This window comes from Neophocaena asiaeorientalis, unplaced genomic scaffold (assembly GCF_003031525.2).
Source record: "Neophocaena asiaeorientalis asiaeorientalis breed wild unplaced genomic scaffold, Neophocaena_asiaeorientalis_V1.1 scaffold415, whole genome shotgun sequence".
NCBI classification, from domain to species: domain Eukaryota; kingdom Metazoa; phylum Chordata; class Mammalia; order Artiodactyla; family Phocoenidae; genus Neophocaena; species Neophocaena asiaeorientalis.
In genome coordinates this window covers 856,374-876,497 of record NW_020174051.1, presented here as the reverse complement: position 1 = coordinate 876,497, position 20,124 = coordinate 856,374, and the positions used below count along the sequence as shown (strand labels likewise).

General features: G+C 41.7%; 1 protein-coding gene across 1 annotated transcript in view; it reads right to left on the bottom strand.

Moving 5' to 3' along the window:
* Nucleotides 1–20,124, bottom strand: part of CUNH1orf21 (chromosome unknown C1orf21 homolog) — a 222,227-nt gene that overhangs the window by 135,442 nt on the left and 66,661 nt on the right. Inside the window, exon 2 of the mRNA XM_024754205.1 lies at nucleotides 5,911–6,129. Coding sequence (XP_024609973.1) covers nucleotides 5,911–6,004 — 94 coding nt within the window. The 5' untranslated portion in view covers nucleotides 6,005–6,129. The remainder of the gene's footprint in view (nucleotides 1–5,910; nucleotides 6,130–20,124) is intronic.

Sequence of the window (20,124 nt, the reverse complement as noted above, 5' to 3'; positions counted from 1 at the left end):
GCAGAGGTCATGGTGTATTTGACCTGGAGGACACAGGCGTACAAAGTGGTCACAGGGTGAGCCGTCCCTCTGGCTGAAGAACAGGGAAACATGAGGGACAGAGTATGAAACAAGGCTGCCAAGGTGGGTAAGAGGGTAAGAGCCATTGTCAGAGGTCTTGAATGTTCACTAAGGATTTAGGATTTTACTGTCTAAGAACTGAGTGCAGGAGAATTAACATCGACAAAGGAGTACTTCAGAAAAACTTGCTACCATCTGCAAGGGTGCAAAAAAATTGAGAGTTAAAAACAAAAGCAAAGAAGCAAACAAACAACAAAGAGGGCTAATGGAGCATCAGCTCAGAGGACACTGCGTTATTCTGGGTTATGGACTTATAACAACCTAAACTATGCTGGTGGTAGGAAAAGCGATGCTAGGAGAGAGTGAGATTCACAGGTCTGGGAACTGGGAGAGACAAAGGCCTCAAGTTTAAAGCCTCTGCAAGATTAAAGTCTACGTTACTGGAAGAATGATGGCGACCTTCACGCAAATAGGAAAGTCAATATAACTGAAGAGTTTCCCCCCTTGGGGATGGGCAGCAGAAGAGATAATGATCTCAGGTTGGATATGAAAATTTCCCTAATAAGGCCTGAATCTGTTTTGTGCACCTACTTTAATAGTCTAAGTGAATGATGGTTGAAAGAAATCCAATAAGCACCTGGCTTTTCTTAGAACTTGCCTTACTAGTTCCTGATAACTTGAGCCTGTTGGTCACTTACTTTATGCAAGCTGGTCTTGGCAATCTGCTCAGTTGTCCTCTGAATGACCTCAGCAGATATGCTGATCACTTTTCACATGTGCCCTAACCACTGAGGGAAGGAAAATTCCAATCTGGAGATGGAGCTTTCTGGCCCAGCTTTTACTTCTGAAAGGGCCACAGAAATGAGACACAACTTTAGATCTGAAACTTTTTATGCTCCTATACTTAAAGTAGAAAGAAAGTCTATAGGTCAACGTCCGTGATAAAGTTCCTTGTCAATGATCTCCCGAAGTCTATGAAATCTAGGAGTCAAGATGCCCATTTGTCAGTTAATCCTCAATGGTGGAATATTCTATAGCAATTCTGTTCCACACATTTTGAGTGGTGGGTCTCTGATACCGAGCAGGGCCCTGTGGGGCTCCTGGGCACAAAGCCTTTCTGTTTCCCCCATTTCTTTGATTACAGGAAGGAGCCTTCGTTCAGCCTCCATGACCTTCCCTGAGTCCCAGTGGGCAGATTCAAACAGTTGTTATTTAGGGAAGGGAGGGGATGTGAGACCAGGGAGAAACAAACAGTCAAGAGAAACAACAGTGCAGCCTTGGGGCAAGGTCCTGGCTCCCCATCAAGGGATACAAACAACATCTTTGAGCTGTTTTGCAAATACTGAAACCCCCTCCAGGTGGGAGAAGTTAATGATGGTACACTACCCACAAGCATGTAGACCCCAGACCAGTTGGAACCTGAAGGTTGATGATGCTGACTCCTACTTACCTCACCCCCAACCCATCAGAAGAATGCCCACAAGCTCATCATGCCCTCTTTGAACCATTATAATAAAACTTCTCACTATCCTCTCCAAGTGGGGACATATAGTTTTTCGAGGCAGGAGCCCGCTGTGTCCCCCTTTGCCTGGCAAAGTAATAAAGCTATCCTTTTCTACTTCACCCAAAAATCTGTCTCTGAGGTTCAATTCAGCACCGGTGTAGAGGGAAGCTGAGCTTTTGGCATCATCTCCTAAATAACCAAAATATCACAGAGACCAAAATGCTTCATATAAATGGAAATTACTATTTGTAAAAACACACTGCTTATCAACGCTTCCCAGCCATGTCCTTAGAAGCTATGAAATTAAATTAACACTTTTAGGAAAAGGATCGAATGTGTGTGTGTACACACACTCAGAGACATATACTTCAGAGCTATCCCCAAATGTGCCACCTTTCACAGACCTGGTCAGCTCTTCAACATGTGGTAATAACGTCTTTCAAGCATTAAGCTTTTGAAAAGTGAATGAGGCCATTTTATTCGGTGGAAAATAGAGGCGTGATTTAGAAAGCAGAATGTAACTGTCCAGGTTGGAATACAATCCAGTCATGAGTTCTCATTGCCTCTATCAATGGGTGTGGTAACCCATCTCCAAAGACAGCTCCCAGCAGTTCTTCCCCTCCCTATAGGCACAGACTCAACAGATGGAGAGCCTTTGTGCTCCCCTGACTCTGGGTTGGTCTTGTGACTTGCTTTGCTCAACAGAACACGGCACAAATAGCATTCTTGTACTTTCAAACCCAGGTCTTAAGAGGCCTGGAAGCTTCTACTTCCTCTCTTGGAAGCTAGCTGCCACATGAAAATTTGACTACCCAGAGGGAGAGAGGTCTGAAGCCATCGTGGTCAGTCGAGCCCAGCTGAGCTCCCAGCTGAATGCAGCTGCATGGCTGAGCCCAGGCAAAAAAAAAAAAAAAAAAAAAAAAAAAAAAAACAGCAGCAGATGAACTCTAGCCACCCCACAGAATTGGGAAAAATAATAAATCAGTGCTGCTAAGTTTGGAGTCTTTTGCTATGTGATAATAGATCACTGAAACAATGGGTGACAAAAGATATCAAATGGCTAAAAGTGAGCCAGATCTACCATTCATCTGTGACCATCTGTGGTTCTATTGGGATTTTGTAGACTACTGCTTGCAAACTAATTCAAGTGGAGAAACAGATAGGACCTTCTCTTGTCATATTCAAACTCTAGCATTCAGTAACATCTAGGATACTGGTACTGACGTTCACAATGGATTCTGACAATTCTACTCCCAGAACCCTGTAGGGCTAGGAAAACTCCCTGGACTGGTACATGAAGCTCTCTCCCTCCCTGTATTCCTGCTTTATCTAACACAATGCCACAAACCTGCAAATGCTGATGTAAGAAAGAGTAACAAGATGATGAATGCTGGAGTGAATGAAACTTCAGTGTGAGTACCAGGAGGATGAAGAGAAGCTGGCAGAGGCCTTGAGTGCACTTTATGGCATGGAGCCACACAGACAGCAATGACTGGGCAGGCATGGGGTAGACTGAATTACTAGCCCCAATTCTTGACCCTTCTCTACATCCATACCCTTGCCATGAATGTGCTGTGGTCAGATGGACTTCTCTGCCCCTTGTCTTCGAGCCTGTTCATGTGACTTGATTTGGCTAGTAAAATGTGGGTGCAAGTGACAGTGTGCCAGGTCTAAGCCTAAGCTTAAGAGGCATCATGGGTATCACTTGTAATTTTACCCTTTTGCAAAAGAAGAGCATACCCCCCTTGGCTCACTGGTCCCAGGAGGAAGCTGAGAGAGACATGGAGCAGAGCCACTCCAGCTGACCAAGCAACTCGTGATCAAGAAAGACATGATTATTGCGGAATGCCACTAAGATCTTGAGGCTGTCTATTACCCAGCAATAGTTGACTAATACAAGACTCCTTTATTAGATGCTAACGTTTGCAAACTACACATGGTACTTTAGAACAACAGAATGTCTTCTTAGCTATAAAAGTTGTAACCATATTAGCAAATGAATGGTTAGATGGTCTCATTGACAAGCAAAATATTAATACAATATACTGAATATCACTAAATTTTTGCTCTCACAAATCTAAGGTTACCTTTCTACAGATTGTAATTTGGTATTCCACATTCTCCATAATTTAACTCTAACTTAGTTTTGTACCCAATTCCCTCTCACTTATATTTTATATTACATTCGAACTGGATTACTTGTAATTCTTGAATATGGGTCACATCACGTCTAGGCTTTCCTCATCTACTTCCTTCCCACATCCTTCATCCGACAGGTTTAGATTCTCCAGTCCTTTAGGGCCAGGGTCAGCTGTCACCTCTATAAGAAATCTGCTCTGATCCCACCTTTTAAGGCAGTCTCTCAACCCTCTGATTCTTATCATGATGTGTATGTCTTTTCCTTTTCTGGTATTTGGCTTATTCTGCCTCATAACACTTCTTCATCCTCTTACGAACTCCTAGAAAGCAAGGTTTATCTCTGTATCCTCCATGGCATTTAGCAAAGGGTCTGACACACCGTGTACCGGCCAGTGAATACTTTTTCGCATTAAAGAATGAGTGACGGATGGGAGGCAGCAGGAAATGACATTGAGAAAGAAATGTGGACTTTGGAGTCTGAGACATCTGATTCTACCGCTTAGTAGCTGAGTAACTTTGGATCAGCTCGTCACACTGTGCTCCAGCTTCCAAATCTGTAAAATTAAGATGGCACAGATTTCACAGGATTGCTGTGAAAATTCAACATGAAAATGAATGTAAATGCTTCTTGGTGTCTGACATATGGTGAAGGCTCCATAAGTGGTAGTTCTAATTACAAAAATGACAATGACACAGAACCTCACATAGAAGTTAATTTAAACAAATCCCTGATATTAGATTATTTCCTCTTAAAAGTTAAGTGTTTGAGAGTAACAGTAATGACTCTAGTTCCCATTAGCTGTTTTCCCAGAAGGTGTGGTTTCAAAGAGCTGGATTCTATTTTATTAAGATGCTCATATGTCCCTCTTCTCCACAGTTCTTGTTTCTATTGGTAGTGACCACTAGAAGCAAATTGGTTCCAGGCAACAAATACATCTCCTTAAAACAAAATGAAATCTTCCTCCGTCCATATACATGAGTCCACTTGTAACAGAGCATTACCCCTTCCACATTGTTCCCAATTCTTCCCCAGGGGACTGAAACAACCAATGCAATGGATCAAAAGTTAGAGATTGAAACGCAGTAGAATTCCTTGACAGAGACTGAATAGTGCAACTTGAGTTGTTGACATGTAAACATCATTGCAATGAGGTTCTTTATTGAATAAGAGATGTAGGGGTGCTTTTATGAACAAAAGTACCATGAAAAAGTCGTCTTGGGTATTATTGTTAAAGTAATTCAGCAAAAACTGCTTCATCTGCCTGGACTAACTGGAATTTTGTACAAACCCATAGCCACCCTGTATCAGGGTAATCATTGATCTTCCAAAGGACAAACTCAAGATTAGGCAAACTCAAAAGGCTGTAAGTGGACAGGCATGGAACGTCAGTGAGTGAACTGGGCCTGATGTGCGTTCACGGGGAGGGCTCAGCCATTTACTGGAGGCCATACTCTGACTGAACCGGCAACTGCTACCCCGTTCCACCAACTGTTGCCTAAGGAAATGGAAAATCAGTGTTGTCAGACCTTCTCAAGAAATTTGGGGTTTTGTGTGAAACATCCTGATTTTTAAAGGCCGCCTTGCTTTTTTATTTTAAAATTCTCTGGGGGCCAAAGAAAATATATTTGTAAACCAGATGCGGCCATGGGTTGGCAGTCTGTGACCTCTGCACTAGATAGTCTCAAGTCACTATGAATCATCACAGGATGGTTAAAAGAAGATTTCTAAGTTCACTGTAATTGTGTTTTTGAAACCGAGAATTTCTAATTCACAGAAAGAGTAATTCCTTGTAAACTTATAATAAACTCCGAAAAACAATGTCATTCCCTCCATTATAAATCCTTGCCCGCTTTTGGACCTCCATGTGCTCAGTCCTACAGTTCTGGACCAGGACACCCTGTGGCCACTGTCCCATGCACCTGTTTATGTCCTACTAGTTCTTCAAAGCTTGATTTAAATGTGAGCTCTGCATAAAACCTCCAAGATCCTCCTCAAAGTCTTCTAAGTATAAATTATGATGAAAACTGTCCAATGTAAAAGATCTGCCTTGATTTTTATCATCTCTCATCAGCCCTCTACCCACACTCCACTCCCATCACCCCTGCATCCCGCCCCGCCCCCCAGCAAACAGAACACAGGAACACTGCAATTGTTCACATGAAAGGCCTGGAGGGAGGGGCCGAGGATGAAATTCAACTGCACTTACCACCAAACACGTCTCCATTCTGGTAGTTCTTCCCTTTCTGGGCTTCCTCTTCATTTTGAACAGTGGCAACATGCTTCGCAGAGGCACAGCCCATAGTCTCATTCGGTCAGCTTCAGCCGGGCTGAACTGCAAAGCATCTCTACAGACACGGGGACATTTTCTTCTCTTTAGACACCAGGAAAATCCACCTTCTTGCTCAGTCGGTCAAAATGTGCGCACCTGCAAGAAGAGAGCGCTAGATCAGAATGTGGGACACGAAGCCAGTGTCTCAGTCTCCGTGGTGATTCCCGCCCGACCCCACTGGACTGGGGTGCGGCCAGGCGCTGAAGAAGGAAATGCAGCATGGGTCACTCTCATCTGACCCCCGCTTGAAAATCAAGGTCAGAAGGCCTGTGCCCTGCACAACACGTGGCTGGACTTTTTTTTTTTTTTAATCTTTATTGGAATATAATTGCTTTACAATGTTGTATTAGTTTCTGCTGTATGACAAAGTGAATCAGATATATGTATACATATGTCCCCATATCCCCTCCCTCTTGCGTCTCCCTCCCACCCTCCCTATCCCACCCCTCTAGGTGGTCACAAAGCACCAAACTGATCTCCCTGTGCTATGCGGCTGCTTCCCACTAGCTATTGATTTTACATTCGGTAGTGTATATATGCCCATGCCACTTTCTCACTTCATCCCAGCTTAACCTTCCCCCTCCCCGTGTCAAGTCCATTCTCTATGTCTGCATCTTTATTCCTGTCCTGCCCCTAAGTTTATGAGTACCATTTTTTTTTAGATTCCATATATGTGCGTTAGCATACGGTATTTGTTTTTCTCTTTCTGACTTACTTCACTGTATGACAGACTCTAGGACCATCCACCTCATTACAAATAACTCAATCTCGTTCATTTTTATGGCTGAGTAATATTCCATTGTATGTATGTGCCACATCTTATTTATCCATTAATCTGTCAATGGACATTTAGGTTGCTTCCATGTCCCGGCTATTGTAAATAGTGCTGCAATGAAGATTGTGGTACATCTTTTTTTTTTTTTTTTTTTACTTGTTTGTTTGTTTTATATACATTTATTTTTGGCTGCATTGGGTCTTCATTGCTGCACATGGGCGTTCTCTAGTTGTAGCGAGTAGGGGCTACTCTTTGTTGCAGTGTGAGGACTTCTCATCTTGGTGGCTTCTCTTGTTGCAGAACACGGGTTCTAGGTGTGCAGGCTTCAGTAGTTGTGGCACGCGGGCTCAGTAGTTGTGGCTCGCGGGCTCTAGAGCACAGGCTCAGTAGTTGTGGCGCATGGGCTTGGTTGCTCCATGGCACGTGGGATCTTCCCAGACCGGGGCTCGAACCTATGTCCTCTGCATTGGCAGGCGGATTCTTAACCACTGTGCCACCAGGGAAGCCCCATCTATCTTTCTGAATTATGGTTTTCTCAGGGTATATGCCTAGCAGTGGGACTCTTGGGTCATATGGTAGTTCTATTTTTAGTTTTTTAAGGAACCTCCATACTGTTCTCCATAGTGGCTGTATCAGTTTACATTCCCACCAACAGTGCAGGAGGGTTCCCTTTTCTCTACATGCTCTTCAGCATTTACTGGTTGCAGATTTTTTGATGATGGCCATTCTGACCGGTTTGAGGTGATACCTCATTGTAGTCTTGCTTTGCATTTCTCTAATGATTAGTGATGTTGAGCATCTTTTCATGTGTTTTTTGGCAATCTGTATGTCTACTTTGGAGAAATGTCTATTTAGGTCTTCTGCCCATTTTTGGATTGGGTTGTTTTTTTGATATTGAGCTGCATGAGCTGCTTGTATATTTTGGAGATTAAGCCTTTGTCAGTTGCTTCATTTGCAAATATTTTCGCCCATTCTGAGGGTTGTCTTTCCGTCTTGTTTATGGTTTCCTTTGCTGTGCAAAAGATTTTGTTTCATTAGGTCCCATTTGTTTATTTTTGATTTTATTTCCATTCCTCTAGGAGGTGGGTCAAAAAGGATCTCACTGTGATTTATGTCTTAGAGTGTTCTGTGGCTGGACTTTTTTTTTTAACATCTTTATTGGAGTATAATTGCTTTACAATGGTGTGTTAGTTTCTGTTTTATAACAAAGTGAATCAGCTATACATATACATATATTCCCATATCTCCTCCCTCTTGCATCTCCCTCCCACCCTCCCTATCCCACCCCTCTAGGTGGTCACAAAGCACCGAGCTGATCTCCCTGTGCTATGCAGCTGTTTCCCACTAGCTATCTATTTTACGTTTGGTAGTGTATATATGTCCATGCCACTCTCTCACTTCATCCCAGCTTCCCCTTCCCCTTCCCCATGTCCTCAAGTCCATTTTCTATGTCTGCATCTTTATTCCTGTCCTGCCCCTAGGTTCTTCAGAACCTTTTTTTTTTTTTAGATTCCATATATATGTGTTAGCATACGGTATTTGTTTTTCTCTTGCTTATTTACTTCACTCTGTATGACAGACTCTAGGTGTGGCTGGACTTTTTGAGGAGCTACAAAATTTCTATTTATTTATTCAAATAAATATTTGAGCACTCCTACTTGCCACACACAAACTTAATGGGCTATATTGGTCTGCTAATGTTCTGGAATCTCTAAAAGCTTCAGAGGGAGGAAAGGACATTGATGAGATCCATCGAGTTCCAGAGGCTGGGAAAAGTCCTCCAACCTCCTCATCCTGTCCTGCACACAGGCCAGCTCTTCCTAGCTCCTCAGATTTTGCCAGGAGGAGGTGGGTTGGAACATGGGCTAGCATTTCCAGTGGGTTCCATAAATGATTCAATACTTTATTTTACTTGAGGCAATACTGTTTGGGAAGGAAGGAGATAGGGGAAGGGACTTGAATGTACTTTTTGTCAATTTTCTGCTTAGTTAGCTGAATGCTTTAAGGACTGAGCAGATGTAGGAATATGAAGGGAAGAAAATGAGGTGCTCTTCCACCTCTTTCAGAGCCTTTATGCCTCTGTTTGACCTCTACTAAAGGCTGCAAGCGCATTTATGGATAAACCACAAAGGAGATAATCCCCTAGTTAACTGGAGTGAATTTACCTTCCCCTGCCCCGCTCAAGGTCACCATCCAAACTCTCAAAGTGTGTCATGCTCAGGTTGCTCATTTTTATTTATTTTATTTTTTCATCATCCTTATCGAGCCATTCCAGTCTTGTAGACGTTCACTTTGAAACATCTACCGATGCCTTCATCTCCATCCATCCCACTGTAACACAGGCCCTTACCCCTCACACCCAAGGCAGAGCAAAAGAAGCTGCCAAGCCACCCTCTTAATCTTCATCAGCACCCATATTCCACTACTCTCCTCTCCGCTTTAGGAACAACTGACGTTTCTCAGTGTCGAGAACAGTGCTATCCAAAGGCAGCTGCAAGTTTTCTCTTCCAACAAAATTGGTGCCCCTAAGCCCTCCTTCCTAGAGCATTGACCACATCTATGGACACAGAAATTCTATCATTTAAACCACCTAACCTCAGCAAAGGGAAATTTTCAAATTAGCCCAATACTAAAAGATAATTCTAAATCAATCTAATAAATGAACTTAGATAACACAGGTAATGATCTTAAATCAAGCCACGCAAATACAAATTTCAACATCAACTCAATGGCTATAATACTAACCATGTCTTTGTATAGTTCTCCAGACTAGTTTCTATCACTGGTTACATAAAATCATTAACAGAAAGTATAGGGTTAGTTGGTAAAGTTTTACAAACAAGAATGACTTTTTTCCTAGTTAATGCCTATCAGTTTCTCAACACTATTAGGTAACCTCATGTTAACACATTTTCCCCTTTTTAAAGCTATATGGAAAACACACACACAACTATTCTGATGATAGTTAGCAGCAATGTCATTAAAGCTACAGTATTTCCACTGATGGTCTACTCATATTCGTCTGTAGAGCTCCTGGGCCAGATGGGGGAGATGTGCTGACTTTTTTTTTTTAACCTACACAATACAGTGTATAAGTGCCACAATAAATGATTCACAGGAATCTATGGCAATGTAGAATTCAAGGAAGCAGATTAAATGATGACTGGGAAAAGGCAGGAATTAAAAGAAGTGATATTCTGTAGGGTCTTAACGTTTGGTAGAAACTTGCCAGGTTGAAAGGAGAGTACCATCATCCAGATGTGAAGAACTGCCGGAGCTAAGACACTGGAACTTGAAAGTGCGTGGTGGATATGTGTGTGTGTGTGTGTGTGTGTTCAGAGGGGTCAAGGTCGGGGCGGGGCAGGGAAGAGGACTGCACTGTTGATGCTTGTGAAGGCCCTGGAGGAGGCCTTGCTAACTTTATCCAACTTTAAAGATAAACTATAAAACCTCCTAAGATGTAGGAAGTCCATTTGATCCAAATTTGAGCACACTTTGAGAGACATTAAATTAGTAGTGCTGAAATCCGCTCTGTTGACCTACTACAGTTTTTAAAGAAACAGCGCCGAAATATGAGACAAGGATAGGAGAGAGGAATCAGTTCTGAAGGCAGAAGGGAGAAAACTCCTCTGTAAGCAGGTGGCTGCTAAGGGCTGTTGTTGCTGCCGCTTGGCCCATCTCCCTCGTTCCCTTTCAGCATCACCACGTAAGGTGACAGGTGTGGGCTCCCAGAATGAATTCCTTACTTTTCCAAAAGGAATGTGGGAAAACCGCCTCACACGTACACGGTACACCGCAGAGCAACCCGAAGTGAGAGGGGAAACCTCGCCTCCCCTCCCAGTCTGTTGCCGCCTCTTCAGAATAAACAAAGTAAAAACAGGAAGGAGAGTGGGAAACTCTGGCAAAATCCAGAAGGACAGTAGGAATCCAGAGACAGTTTACAACCCTCCTCTCTGGGAGTCCTCTTCCTTTTCTGTTCCTCATTCCTATTTCACACTGACAGCCTCACAATCTACCCAAGAAGTTAATGTAAGAATCTAAGACGTGAATTACTCTTTGCTATTCCCGAAAAGCACTGTGCACTGTTTCTTCTGTTTTAGAAGTTCTGTTTGTAGCAACAAATCTTACTTGAATAAAAAAAAAAGTTGAAATCACATGAAAATCAAACACACTGCAGCAGGCAAACAAAAATAAAACATAAAAAACCTTTTCAAAGGACTTCTCTATTATTCAGGCATGGAAGTGAAAGGCATGTTAATAAGCAGATTAGACGCGATTCTGATTAGACACGTCCAATTCAACTGATGACTTGAGAAGTCTTCATTTAATTATATTTTTTAAAAAGCACTATCACTCGGGGCTTCCCTGGTGGCGCAGTGGTTGAGAGTCCGCCTGCCGATGCAGGGGACACGGGTTCGTGCCCCGGTCCGGGAGGATCCCACATGCCGCGGAGCGGCTGGGCCCGTGAGCCATGGCCGCTGAGCCTGCGTGTCCGGAGCCTGTGCTCCGCAACGGGAGAGGCTACAACAGTGAGTGGCCCACGTACCAAAAAAAAAAAAAAGTACTATCACTCAATGTGAGTTCTCTCCAAATCACAATTAGGTGTGGGTTTTGTTTTTGAAACACACACATTATGTATTTTATAGCAGTAAGTTAATTTTAAGAGTGAGGTTTTCAAGTTTTACAACCTTGACAGAAATATATTTTAATATTTTGCCCATTTCGAAGGAGATAATTATGAAGTTATCTGAGAGGCAGAGGATCTCCAGCTCTCAAAATTTACCACTGATCACTGCGGAAAGTTTTTTACTATGTTATTTGGATTCTGCACATAAACAATTGTCCATTCATTCATTCATTTAATCAATAGATATTTACTGAAAACTACTAAACCGACAGACACGTTTTTGGCAGACATTGGGTATATAGAGATAAACAGGACAAGATACAGTGTCCTCCCCAACCATCCCCATAGAATATGAACACTCAGAGAAAGGTGATCGTGAGAAAGACCAGTTTCACAACAATGTGGTACAGCAACTGCCAGTTAAATATAGGATGACAGGGTAGTTCACCCCACAGGCACCTGATTCAGCCTCGAGATTGGGAATGTCAAGAAAGGTTGAGTTTGAGTCCCGAACATAGCTGAATAAACATCATTAAAACACTTCTGAACTGCATCTCTTTTATAGCCTGATGTAATGCCAAGGTTTCATTTCTACTGAAAATTCTCTTAATTAACCTCAATCTAACTGAGACCTCAAATTGAGGAGACCTTCAGAAACGTACCCCTAATTACTGCCACCATCATCTGCTCAAGCAAGTTTCCCTTCAGTTTCTACTATCCTTCACATAAATTCGAGCATATTTCTTTAGCTTCCATTTTTCCATTAGTTTTGCTCAGCTTTTCTCTCCCAACTCCCACATCATCTATTCATTCACCTCCCTGAAACCAGCCCACTTAGAGAGGTAACTGAGGGTGCAAATGAGCATACAGAGACCGAAAGCAACAAGAAGATCTGAGTCTCGTTCTCACATATTGTTATTAACAGCATGCTATTTCTGAAGTCACAGATCACAGTGTGAGAATTAAACTGAAGCATCTCTTTGATGTTTGATGGAATCTTCTAATACCAAGTCCCACTGAGGATGATTTTTTAAAACTAAATAATCTATATGATAGGATCACTGGGCACCTCAAAAACACAGGCTCCAATTAATAGCCCACGGCTTTGTGTAAAAATCTCCCCAAGTGGCTATACGGCTATATTATCCTATATCATGAAATTAGAAGCTGTAGTCCCTTCATAATGCTATGCATTAACCTCATACAGTGCCATCTTTATAGAATAATTTTCTTGCTTCGATAAAATACATTAGCAAATCTGTAAATCCAATTCAAAATTTTTCCAAAAGACTAAAAAACCTTCAACTGTGCACGTTTATCCCTCCTCTCCTTACACTATGCCTCAAGACTCTGCGTACTATTTTAGATATCCTAAGGGGAATTATTGTTCCAGGACACTTCACATTATAACCTGAGGAAGTTCTTTTCTGTATACTAGTAAGTCCATTACTTTTTTATGCATGTTATATATGTGTGATACATTTGCCCTTTTATAAGAAAAGATTATGGATTTATGATGGCTTTTTTCCAGTGCAGATGGGTTTCTTTTTATTTTTTCAGCTTTATTGAGGAATAACTGACAAAACTGCAATATAATATATTCAACAGGATGATTCGATATACGATATACATTGTGAAAGGATTCCCACCAAGTTAATTAACACATGTATCCCTTCACATATTTACTTTTTTTTTTTGATGCATCCACAAGTTCTATTCTTTTAGCAACTTTCAATTATACAATACAGTGTTATCAACTACAGTCACCATGTTATACCTCAGACCTTATTCATCTTATAACTAAAAGTTTGTACCCTTTTACCAGCCTCTGCCTATTTTTCCCACTCCCCAGCCTCTGGTGACCACAATTCTACTCTCTGTTTCCGTAAGTTTGACTTTTCTATTTTTAAGATTCTACATATAAGATTCTGTCTAGCTTATTTCACTTAGCTTAATTCCTTCCAGGTTCATCCATACAGTTGGGAATGGCAGGATTTCTTTCATAATTGGTATAATACACAAATAATATTCCTCTGTGTGTGTGTGTGTTGTCTCACATTTTCTTGATCCATTCATTCACTGAAGGACACTTGTTTCCATACCTTGACTACGGTGAATAATGCTGCAATGAACATGGGAGTGCAGATATCTCTTCAAGATAATAATTTCATTTCCTTTGAATATATATATCCAGAAATGGAATTGTGGATGGCTTTTTTCTTTACCTTAACTTTTTGAACTAGAAGCATAATTTCATCAAAAAACCTACTTTTATAAAATTGGGAAGGAATAAAATAGGCAAAATCTGTTTTAAGAAAAAATCAAAGCAATATCTGACCTTCTTAAAAAAGGCTATGGAAAATATTTCTATTTATGTAATATTATGGATAATTTCACTTTCCACCAATTAATCATGTATTTTTTCATTTTGGATGGAAAAGCCAAAAAAACTATAGACAGTTTCCTTGTCAAGAAGGACACTTCTGAAAAATGAATTAAAAGTGATAAACTCCATAAAGAAATCCTAGGCCAGAAAGAACACGAAGACACCACATGCAGCTTGGAGGGTTGGAGAAAATCGAATTCTGATTGCAATGGGTACAGAGAGCTATGAGGTCAGCAGTTAAGAAAAGGATAATAGGCACATTATTATTAGATCAGGAGCAAAGTACCCCCTTTCTTCCTTTGATTAAAAAGGGAAATCAAGACAAGGCAACATCTAAAAATTCTTTTCTTTTACTGAAGAAAGAGCCAACATCTAAGCTTCACAGAGAAAAATATATACATATAAATAACTAATCAGTCTGTTTGCCCATCTGTTCTGCTTCGCCGTAATGAGTGTTAATACAGCAGCCCACTGGGGGGAAGAAGAAAGACAGCCTGAAAGTGATTCCTAATCTTGAAGCTTTGGTATCCTTGGGCTACGGTTAACACCATTTCACATTTCACTGTGCATGTTAAAGATAATACACAAAGAGATGTCACATTTGACGTGAGGATACTCTGGAAAAGTCAAATCTTCCTATCACCCAGCAATTGCTGGCATCACAGAAGATATTCATTCCTTGTATCACACTCATTTGGTGGCATGACAATTGACAATATGCTATTAACGCCAAAGAAGCAGGAATATCTGCTTCTGCTTGCTTTATGGGAAAACTCTCACTTCCACAAGTAATAATTGTACAGAGGTGTCTCCCGAAACATAACAATAGTAAGTCCTATGCCAGATGATACATTTTTGTTGGGTCTCCGCAGTGAGGTATGAGGACGAGGAGACAAGGCGACAAGTGGAAGGAGCACTGGAAAGGGGGTGGGGATGCTGAGCCCTGGTCGCAAGGGTTACATGCCTGCCTCAGTACCAAGGCTGGGCTGCCTCTGAGTCTCTTCCTTTTTCAATTTTTTTTTTTTTTTTTTTTGCGGTACGCGGGCCTCTCAGTGTTGTGGCCTCTCCCGTTGCGGAGCACAGGCTCCGGACGCGCAGGCTCAGGGGCCATGGCTCACGGGCCCAGCCGCTCCGCGGCATGTGGGATCTTCCCAGACCGGAGAACGAACCCGTGTCCCCTGCATTGGCAAGCGAACTCTCAACCACTGCGCCATCAGGGAAGCCCTGAGCCTCTTCCTTTTATTCTATGACCTACCTGAACTTATGTCCAAGTGATGCTCAGGATGAAATTACCACTTATAAAAAGGCCATTTCTCACCTAGACTCGGTTTATTTAGAAACTTTGTTTCAGCACTTACCCAACTAGGATATACTTGCAAATTTTTTTTTTCCAAAATATTTCAGGAAGCCCTATGAGGTCTAAAGATTATTATGTTTTGGCCCAAGGGTGTTGATTTCAATTGTGTATCAAGTGAAAGAATGAACAAGGCTTAGCTCTCTTATTTCCTCTTTTCTATTCTGCCTTTAATGGATAAAAATAAAATTTTTAAATGTTTCTTATAGAGAGCTGGATAGAAAAAGCTTGTGGAATAATTGTTCTTCAGCTAAGGACTTAGGAGTTTGGTGCCTTTACCCTGTAGCTGAAAACTCTATTCTTGTATTACCTATATGTGTTCACACACTTCATGCATGGCTGACACTACTTCTGTGAAGGCAAGAGACGAAAATACCAGATCTTGATTAAAGCCACCCATCCACACCAGGGTGAACCTACGCAGAAGAATTAGGCCGTTTCTGGATTTGCTCCTCTGTGATCAAGGCCAATGGTGGATATTCGTGGACTTTTTGAGTTCTCCTTCTTTTTCCACCTCCAAGACTCAGAATACCAAGGGGATTTGCGGGAAGCTGCCAACCTGCGTCAGTGGGGAAACTTCTGTACCAAGACACCCATGACCAGGATCTTTTGACAGCTGTGCTGCTGGTTCAGCATGTCACTCGGGACAAATCCATATGATTTCCTTGTCAGTATCCTAGTAGTAACGGCTGTTTTCCTTCTTTTTTTGGATTGTTTTGAAAATCTAGGTAGATTATGAAATGCTGCGCAAAGCACTTATAAAATGCAAGGTAATGTTCTGTTCTCTGCTCTGCCAGATGCCTGACATTACCTATCAGACTCATGGCTTTTCAGGAGCACTGGGTAGAATCAGTTTGGCCCCATATGTGGCCCTGGAGAAAATGAGAGAAAACAGTTGGAAAGGAAAAAATAAAAATCAAGAAATGACTAGAACATGTAAATAGAATAAGTATTAGTTACTTAAAAAAGCACAGTTTGATTCTAATCTAAGCAGATAAGTCATGATCCTTCCTGAATGGCCAATGAAGGACATCCTGGGCGACCTGTGTGTTGAAACGCATTGTGAAGAACAGATAACGATTCCTTGCCTTTGAAGGGCCAGCATTCAGACACGGCTAACAGATCATAAACATAATAAAGTAAAGTAAAATAAAATTCCAAGGACTAATGGACATGGCAAGGAAAAAAGGGATCAGAGATGTTCTTCAAAGTCATAGTATATTTCAAGCTAATTAAATTAGTGCTTGTCTCAGCTTTATTTTATGCAACAAGAAATGTAGTAACATCCAGCAAATGTGCTACTCTTCGCAGACCCTTGGAAAGAGACCCTCAGGTAAGAGACCCTCATTTACCCAGGAGGAGGACAGTGAAACAGATGTCATGTCAGTCTTGAGCAGCTGATCCCCTTTAACAACATAAACTAGAACAGAACTGCAGCTGGATTAATCCCTTGGAAATCTGGACGTTACTTTCGTGGTGCTAAGGACAAGAGCTGAACGCCACTCACCTTTGTCTTGATGCACACACTGGAAAAAAGACATGGGATGTTTTCCTTACTGAATTATAAAGACTCAGCTTTTATACAAGGCTACTGTAGTCCACATTTCTGATTCAATTCAATCTCTAAACTTAATGCAGAAACTTGTATCTCAGCCTTAAACTGGTTACTGTGGTAGATACAAAGAAATATGACCAACAGATACAAAAGGTACAAATGACCCAAACTAACCATTAGAAGCAAACGTGAGAATTGTATAAAAACAAGAAAAGCCTGCTGCTATTTTATTTGTGGATTCTGGTGTTAATATTTGAGTACATGTATGTTTAATATCCTCAGAATTATAAAAACTTTGAACGAAGCAATGTAGTAACACTTTGATAAGATGCGAACACTAGAAAAAGTGTTTCTCTCAAAATCTAAACGTGCGTTCCTCTTTCCTCTCACAATAACCCCTTTCCTCCTTTTTTCCCCTCCCTACTAAAACAAATGAACTCATCCATCAGAGACTGCTGCAAAGTCTGGCCTAACAGTGCTTTCTTTCTCCCAGTGCTCTGCCTCAGGCCACACAATCCCAGGTCTGAGAGGAAGTCAGCAATGACCCAGTGATTGAGTAAACCCATCACTTGCCTGCTGGACTGAGAGCTGTTCACTGAAATGAGTGTCCCTAAGGGAAAGCCTTGGCCATCTGAAATTCTGCCTGCTAGAACCTTCAAGTTCCAACCAGAACAGCTCAATTTCTGGAAGTGGCCCAAAAACGTAGAGAAAGCAAACAGATAAAACCACTTTGTTGGTGAAGGACTCAGTCTCCCTCTGTTACACACACACACACACACACACACACACACACACACACACAATAAAAATTCTAGAGATGCAAAGATTACCTCCAGCATTTTGTGATTTTGTAAAGGAAAGGAGTTGTGTGGCTTTGGGCAAGTTATTGACTTCACAGGGCCTTGGGTTCTCATTTACAAGATGTGATAAGACTGTATGAATTCTGAGGGGAGCAGATGAGACGATATATGTGAAGTGCTTAGCACAGCCCCTGGCAATGAGTAACAAAATCAATACATGATAGTTACTGCCATTATCATCACCATCATCATGACTTAACGGGATGGTGATGAACTTTACGAAGAAAGGGGCAGAGGCAAAAGAGACTAGAAAGAAGAGATGGAAAGAGAGATGAGAGGTAAACTGTGGCAGCTTAGTTCTCCTTAGGAACTGAACCAAAGATAAGCAGGCAGGACCGAATACAGACAGAAGCCAAGAAACAGCAGCTCTGCAGCAGGAGAGGCTCATGGCCCCACTGCAGCTGCTGCACAGAGAGCCCTGAGCAGTGCCGTTGTTTCTGCAGCACTGGGGGTGGGCAGGCCAGCCTCTGTGTGGACATGCCAGGGCTGTGAAGGCAGAGGCCGCTGTGTGCAGACAAATCAAAGGTCACTGAGCTCTCCTACACTTTGTCACAGCCTGGATGACTGTGCCACTCACATCTTCCACTCTTAGGTGTTTATGTGTCTGTCTCCTTCACCAGACAAATTTCCAAGGTCATGACCATGTCCTAATTACTCCTCTCTAGATTCCCTCTGGCACAGGTCAGGCACACAGTAGGTCTGCAATATATGTTGAGCAGATGAATTCTCTTAGAAACCTCTTTTCACAAAGAGACATGGGGGGCTCTTAAAGAAGGGAGATCTCACATGAAAAGCTGCTCAGCATCACTAATTATTAGAGAAATGCAAATCAAAACTACAATGAGGTATCACCTCACGCCAGTCAGAATGGGCATCATCAGAAAATCTACAAACAACAAATGCTGGAGAGGGTGTGGAGAACAGGGAACCCTCTTGCATTGTTGGTGGGAATGGAGGTTCCTTAAAAAACTAAAAATAGAATTACCATATGACCCAGCAATCCCACCACTGAGCATATACCCAGAGAAAACCATAATTCAAAAAGACACAGGCACCCCAATGTTCATTGCAGCACTATTTACAATAGCCAGGTCATGGAAACAACCTAAATGCCCATAGACAGATGAATGGATAAAGAAGATGTGGTACATATATACAATGGAATATTACTCAGCCATAAAAAGGACTGAAATTGGGTCATTTGTAGAGACGTGGATGGATCTAGAGACTGTCATACAGAGTGAAGTAAGTCAGAAAGAGAAAAACAAATATTGTATATTAACGCATATATGTGGAACCTAGAAAAATGGTACAGATGAACTGGTTTGCAGGGCAGAAATTGAGACACAGATGTAGAGAACAAAGGTATGGACACCAATGGGAGAAAGTGGTAGTGGTGGGGAGGTGATGAATTGGGCGATTGGGATTGACATGTGTACACTGATGTGTATATAATGGATGACTAATAAGGACCTGCTGTATTAAAAAAAAATGCAAAAAAAAACGAAGGGATCTATCTCTCCTCCGCCTCAGGTCCTAGGTCACCTGCGTGGTCAGTGACCACTTTAGCGTATCACCAATAGCTATAGTTAAAAATGGTCATCTGAGCCATGAAAGACAATTTAAAATTATGTTCAGTATATACTCCCTAAAAAGATAGGAAGGGAGTTATATGTAATGTTATACTAGTATAATGGAATCTTGGAAGCATCTGGCACTTGTATACTTGTCCCTAATCTGCCCAAGAAAACTGTGCTATTTATTTCAACAACCATTTTTTGGTAACTTGTTTAGTTCTCAACATTTCACTAGGGACCAGAGATTCCAAAATGGATAAGTCAGCCAGACCTTGACTGTGCATGTCCTGACTGTCAGTTAGAGTCTAGAGCCGCGCTTCTAAAACTCAACCATCTGAAAAATCAAGGGTTTGGTTTTGTTTTTGCTGAAATTTAAATCTTTGCTAAGCTTTCCATGACAAAGAACTTTTTAAGGACGATGTCCTCAGAGGGCCAAACAAATTGAAAGTATAAATAACCATTTTCAGGTAGCACAAATCAATGTCCCTTTAAAAAACAAAACAAAAAAAAGCACTTCAGTTCTCATGCTGCCCTCAAGAAATGCATAGGACTTTTGGGAACTTCATCGATTTTGTACAGCTCAGTCAAAAAACGCATTCTGTGTGATCATCTACTTAAAGAAAACAAACGCTAAGAAGCTGAGAGAAAACAGACCTAGGAGGACAAAGCAAAATCAGGTGAGGAATAACCACTCCTCCCGAATGTACCAGCAGATGCTGTTCTGCTCCGGACGAGTTCGCTCCTGACTCTGCACTGGGCAGTCTTTCCACATACCTACCATGGTTTCGGTGATGTTTAGTGGGGTTTGAGACCACAAACACATAAAGGGAGGGTAAGAAGCTTTTCCCTAGCCTTGACGTTCATCTTCAGCCATTGAAAAGCTATTGAGGAACATCTAGGATTACAGGTTATGAGTTATTAGGACCTTGTAAATGTTACCAAAATTTGCAGTCTACT